This window comes from Apaloderma vittatum, unplaced genomic scaffold (genome assembly GCF_000703405.1).
Source record: "Apaloderma vittatum isolate BGI_N311 unplaced genomic scaffold, ASM70340v1 scaffold39737, whole genome shotgun sequence".
Lineage (NCBI taxonomy): Eukaryota > Metazoa > Chordata > Aves > Trogoniformes > Trogonidae > Apaloderma > Apaloderma vittatum.
In genome coordinates, this window is record NW_009725283.1 from 10,420 (window position 1) to 16,912 (window position 6,493).

Genomic DNA, 6,493 nt, shown 5'->3' on the forward strand with positions numbered 1-6,493 from the left:
CTGCTCTCTTCTCCCAGCTCCCACCCTCCCAGCACCTTATGGAGAGAAGAAGTAAATCCTCTACCTTACAACTGCAACAATGAAGTCATCGGGTCCCATGACAAGAACCTGGCTGGCAGCGGGTCCGCTCTCCGTGGAGAAGTGAGGCGTGTGGAGGTCAGATGAGAAGGACTGGGAGTCATTAATCAGCTGGCGCAGGGAATTAGCTTCTGATTTACTTCAGCAGTGACAGAGGGTAAGAGGAAAGAAAGCCATGAGCCTAGGAAGCTGAACACCTCTTGGTCTCTCTCTACACAGCTACTGACCGTGTGTCCCTGAGGGCACTGAGGACAGAGAGCTCTTTCTGTTCACCCAATAGAGGGAGACAAGAGGGCCCAGCCCTCACAGAGAGGCAACCTCCCAGGCTCTGTCTACAGAGATGGACAAGCGGTGGCACCACCCGGCTGAACACCAGTCCTCCAGGAGCAGGGCAAGTCAGGTCCAGCCCTGGCCACCAGCAGTGGTGAAACCTGGCTCTGCGGTGGGAGGCTGGGCTGAACCCCAGGCCTGACCTCTCCCACGTGTCTGGGGTTCTGCGAAGGCACCGACTCCGCCGTGGGGAAGGGAGAGCCAGGAACTGCTCGTGTGGTCATGACCACATGAGTGGCTCTTTGTCCAACCTGATGAGAACAATATTTAGAGGGGTGAGAAATTGGGAGGAACCCTCACGATCAAGCTGGCTCCAGGAAACCTGCGTGTGAAGACATCCCATGACCCGTCCCCAGAGCCTCATGGTATCAGCTGTGAGCCCCGTGGAAGAGTAAGCTCTAGGAGGACACTGCAGGACTGACCTTTCCTCAGTCAAACAGGGACAGAAAAACCTCAGGTACTGAAAAGAGCAAATCCAGGAACGATACCCAAACCACGCATCTTGAAACTGTCACCATGCCTGTCAGCCTCAGACCTACCTCATCATGCTTTCTGCAGTGTGAGCGATGGATGCATCATCAGATGGGTCTCCCAGGTTGCTAGCTAGAGTCAGGGCTATTTTTAATGTCTGAAAATAGAAAGATTAAAAGACAGAATGAAAAAAAAAAGAAGAGAGAGAGAGTGGGAGAGGGCAGGGGAGGGGAGAGAGATGTAGGCGGCCCCAGAATATAGCTCTTGATACTCCAAACTAGAATTTGGTCTTCTGGCAAAGAAAAATGTCTAAAAGCCTGGTCCTGAGGACAGTGCAAAGGGCTGCCACACGTGGGTATGGGGACCAAAGGACATCAGTTTGGCACTGCGAACCCTGTGCTGGGGGAGCCAAAGGTATCCAGCAGTTTGTGCCTGGTGGAACATGCCTGGCAGAAGCTGGCTCAGCCCAGCTCAGCGGGTCAGCTCGCAGACAGGGCCACTAGGATGCCACTTGAGTGGTCACCACAACAGCAGAGATCACATTGAATCTCAGTGGGGCAGTGGGTTCTGGGATTGCCATTGCCTCTGGACGGCAGCTCCATGAGCAGAGCACCTCTGCTGAGCAGAAGTGAGCTACTCTGCTCACCAGCTGCTACCCATGTTCCCAGCTGTAAGTCATCTGAAATGTTTGAAGAGAAAGCATTAGTGCCAGCACACTTCATGAAATGACTGTGTAAAAAGAGGAATGGATCTGGTTTCTCACACATGCAGAATCCTGCCAAAGCCAGTCCATTAAAAACAGGAAGATGCAATTTCGAAAAACACAGTTTATCCAGCCCCGGTCTTCCAGTGCGCAGCCAGAGAACAGCCACAAGGAGAAATGTGCTCTTCAGTCAAGCCAACTTGTGCCTTGCAGATCACACCATTTTCACCCAAGAGCCAAGCAGTGCACTACTCTGGAGGCAGAGGTAGACAGCTAGACCTGGCTTCTGTTTCGATACGTGCCGTGCATCAAGAGCTTCTCCTGAGGTGTCATCATTTATCTTCTGATGTACAGTGTAGAGCACAGTAACTCCTGGAGAAGCCTGACCACCACATCATCTGGAGGATGCAGGGGCTTGGTGGCCAAGGAAGAGCTCTGCTGAAAGAGTCAGACCACGTCTACTGCACAGGCACACGCTAAGGACATCTCGGTCAAGGCTGCCCCAGGGCTGGACCATCTGGTGCTGACCTAGCACTGAACCTCAGCCATGTGTGATCCCAAGTAATCAGGGTTACACACCTTCTGAAGTGGCTGCCCTTTAGCTGTTCCTCAGCCGGGACATGAAAACCAGTGAGTGAAACTCTTGGCCTGGTGCAAATACAGAGCAAACAGATTCATCCAAAGCTTCCTGAAGGGAGCTCAAAAATAACTTAGGTGAGTCAAACTTCTCTGCCTCTGCACAGGCCTTGCAGCATGTAACAACCCCAATTGTTGCATTTTTGCTGAGAGGCAATAATTTCCAAGCCCCCATTGTCCTCCCTGCTACAAGGATGCAGTTACATCTCTGTTTAAGATTCCCAACTTGTAAAATCCAGCTGAGGAGCTGTTAAGCATATAAGAACTTAATTGCCTATAGAGCAGGAAAGGGAGCACTTGCTTCACTTCCTGAGAAGCAGCAACATTTTGGTAGTGCTGGCCCTAAATACTGGAAAAATCATAATCTGGACCACGGAGATCATGAGGCGGGCTACAATGTAAAGATTTTTTTTAAAAAAAAAAAGGCAACATGAAGTGCAGGATTAGTTTTCCTTGTCAGTACCACACACAGGTTTTTGCTTACACCATCATGCTGCTGACTCTCCTCGCAGCGCCGCAGCACCGCTCCAGTATGGCCAGGGCTACTGGAGCATAAGGGGTGGAAAACATGTGTGGAACCACCCTCAGGTGCTGTGGGGTCTTCTGAAGAGATGGTCACGTAGACGAAATGGGCAAACCCCACAGTTTGTTCTTCTGGAAAAGCTCTGCCGAAGCAAGAAGGAGCTCAGCCAAGCAGGAGGCCTCAGCATCTGCAGCTACCTGAGGCAGCAGCACAACTCAGATTTACACCTTAGCAGCCTATTTATTTGCTCATTCTCCTGTGGGAATTATCTACAAACATTTTTACACAACCAAGGGATAGATAAAGGACTCTCTAGAAGCACAGTCAACTGTTGAGCTTCCTCTTACCTCTGCTATCCAGTGCAAGATATTCCCTCTGGATACTTGACTTGTGATGTTAAAGCCCTCAAGGATGTTCAGGGCTGTGATCAGTGCAGGACCTGCATGTGGAGGTGGGGGGCTGAAAACAAGGTGACCTGCGAAGAGAAGAAGGGAATGAAGCTGCTTTTGTCAAATACCATCCAGTTATAACACTTGCCCATAAGCTAGTCTCTTTGAGGACAGCAAAACCTGTCCAGATCTGAGGGGAAGCAATGGAAAGCAACATGATTTAAAAAGGATTTCTCAAAACATTCCTGTTACAGCTTTCTGTTTCTTTATGATGGATGAAGCAAACCCAAACAAGGATGCTTTTTTTACATCCGACATTCAGTCCCTCTTGGTTGGCTGGTTGGTTTCTGGACTGCTGTATGGAAGAATGGAGATAAAATGCATTTGCAACATTGCAGGAATAAGGAGGGTAAACACGGGGATTTCTAGAAAAGAGTAACATTTTAGAAACTTCTTGCATAAAGGTTTTCTCCCCTGCAGATCAATTTTGGGAACTGTCTTCAGATGTAGATGCTAGCCTACGGTCCAGACATTGCATCAATATCTGATCACGTTGCATCTTTACCCTCTAACACTATGAAAATACCACTGGTTGTTATCAGGGAAACAAAAGCCCTGTTACAAAGTGCTGAGAGCCTCCTGAACTGCCTGTGATGCAGAAGTACCAGCAGGCTACAGCAGCAAATGCCCTGGAGGGCTTTTCTGCAGAAGCGTCGGTGCAATTCTGATTTCAACTCTGGTTAAATAGTCGCCACCTCTTGCCAGGTGAAGCAAACTTTTAATTGGACTTGCACGGTGATGGGTCAAGCGTTTACCTCGATAGACTGTGTGGACAGGATTCTCCACCGTGACACTGTAATTGTGGAAGTCTTCCTCCACCAAGACTCCTCCGTAGTTGTGGACCTGCGTAGAGGAGCAAAGCAGAACATGCTGAGAAAGCTGGGTCAAGGCTTTCTCTGTTCCTCACGCCGGCCCAGGTGAACACACATCCTGCACTGAAATTCACGAGTGAAGTGCCAGGTTCCTCAGGATACCCTGAAAATCTTATTTTCATGGTCTTGGTGGCCTGGCTTGTCACCCACCACTGCTGGAAGGCTCTGCAGCTCACCTCCCAAAGCTCACCCACTCCATGGGTGTTCTGAGGATGTTCTGCCTCCCCATGAGGGTGGGGACTGGCACTGCCTCACAGCTTTCTCTCCCCTCGGTGGCAAGCACAAACACGTTAAAGGTTTCGAAGCATCTGAATATTGCCAGGATAAAAATATAGAGAGAGCCTGGAGAGTGGGAACATGGGTGTAGCAGGTTGCCAGCACTGAAAATCTTCAGCATACAATTCCCACCCTATTTTTAATTATTTCAGGTGAGAGCAGGTTTGTTGTACCCTCGATCTTTCTGTAAGACTCTCCTAGAGGTACAATTTATAGGGCTTTGTAACTTTCTTGAACACAGTAAAGATGGGTAATTCCCTCCACTGCAGGTCTTCTGCACTTGTGTCAGGATGGACACGAGGTAGGACCATCATAACCGCACTCTGCTGATCACAGGTAATACTCGGTCGGCGTACAGGTGTGCTGGGCTCATGGGCAACTCTTCCTTCCAGGAGAAGCGGCACAACCTGGTGAGAGGTTCTGCTGGGAGGAGTTGGTGTTACGAATCCTCTGGAACTCCATCCAATAAACGGGCAAGAACAAATAACCTGTGCATGCTCTGTTTCTAAACTATCTGGCTAACTTGGCAAGGAAAACTCATTCTCCAGCAGAAATGGATGAATCACTGGAGCACGAAAGGCAATGCAAGGCACAGTGTGGGGGGTAGCATGTCAAACCACCCCGAAACTGCAAAAGAAGATGTATCCCCTACTCAGGATCCTGGCCTCCTCCCCAAAGCAGCCCCGGAGAAGAGGCCAGGTGGAAGCCGAGGACTCAGGTGAGCAGGCAGGTGCCTGTGCTCCCTGGCAGGAGCTGCCTCCCTGAAGCTCAGCCCTGGTAAAGCAGCGGGGACTGGGGCAGCACAGAAAGGGGAGAAGCCCTGCTCAGCCACGTACAGCTCAGATTGCCCAGAGAGCACGTTTTTGCACCCGTGCCTTCCCGCGAAGGCATGGAAACAAAAGGTAGGGTGTTTGGGAGCTGGATCTCACCACATCGATAGCCTCTCTTTGCTGGAACAATAAACACCGCTGGGAGCCAGCCCTTTCCTCTGCAACCAAAGCTGGGATTGCGCACGTGATCCCAGAGCTTGCCAGGCTCTTTGCTGGTGTAACCCTGGGCCCTGCTCCTCCACAGGGAGTTTGTGCTTCCCTGTGGCAGCCCTCGGGTCAGGGGAACAGGGTGACAGAGCAGGTTTAGCTGTGGAGATGCACCACAGTTTGGGACTTTCCCGGCTCCTCATTCTGCACCTCTGCTGTGGTCCAGGCAAATGGTAGGAGATTTCCAAACACAGAGCTCACAAATGTCTAAGGCTTGAGCTGAACGAACCCATTCCAGATTACTAATATCTTGTTGGTGCATCACTTGAACCACAGTGGTAGAGAAAAATGGTATCACCAACCACTTTGACTGCAGATACACAGGTATAAAAGTTGTTTTGGCTTTCTTACCAGAATTACTTTGTTTGTTGTTGGTATTTTTTCCAGCACAACTCTAAAAACAAGAGTTAAACTGGGGCATCCCTACGTGGGATCAAGTCTGTCTGATCCTCTGCTCACAAGGCTCACAGTTTTATTTTTAAACCATCTTCCTGGAGTCTGTATCTTAACAGTGCCATTATCAACAAAAATTGGCTTTTTCAACAGCCTCTTGCTCTTGGAAAAAGGGGTTGTCACCAATACTAACACAGTCCAGAGGGGGTACTGAAATTGAGAGTTTTGTTTTTCCTCCCAGAAATGGAGGCTTCACTTCTGTAGGCTGTGGAAGTGACTATTTGTCACCTACACCACTGCAGTGACAGGGATAGGAAAGTAAAAGAAGGCTCCACGCATTTAACCCCATCATTGTGCTGACACTTGGCCATGGCTTATCTCCAGGCTGTCACCTTAAGCAGGTGACACGGCTGGTGGCACCCCCAGCCCAGGCTGCGCCGTGGGGTCTGGGGCAGAGACAGGGACAGGCATGGCTCACCTCGGAGATTATCTCCTGTGTCAGGTTCCCGCTGTAGAAAGCTGACACTCCTTCTGCCCCCAGCAGCTCCAGGACGGCCGCCAGGTCCGGGCGCTTCATGAACATGCCAGGCAGCACGGGCTGGCCGTCCGGCAGGAAGACCTCCCGAAATTTGTCAGAGTAGTTCAGGTCCTTCAGCTCACTTACGGCTTTGGCTGTGGGTGAGAAGAGGAATCACAGAATCACAGAATGTTGGGGGTTGGAAGGG

At 50.3% G+C, this 6,493-nt stretch overlaps 1 protein-coding gene across 1 annotated transcript in view; it reads right to left on the reverse strand.

The window, feature by feature from the left end:
* Positions 1–6,493, reverse strand: part of GGT7 (gamma-glutamyltransferase 7) — a gene marked incomplete at its 5' end in the record, with an annotated part of 16,257 nt that overhangs the window by 4,106 nt on the left and 5,658 nt on the right. Inside the window, 5 exons of the mRNA XM_009872829.1 lie at positions 65–217; positions 948–1,036; positions 3,089–3,216; positions 3,946–4,033; positions 6,247–6,440. Coding sequence (XP_009871131.1) covers positions 65–217; positions 948–1,036; positions 3,089–3,216; positions 3,946–4,033; positions 6,247–6,440 — 652 coding nt within the window. The remainder of the gene's footprint in view (positions 1–64; positions 218–947; positions 1,037–3,088; positions 3,217–3,945; positions 4,034–6,246; positions 6,441–6,493) is intronic.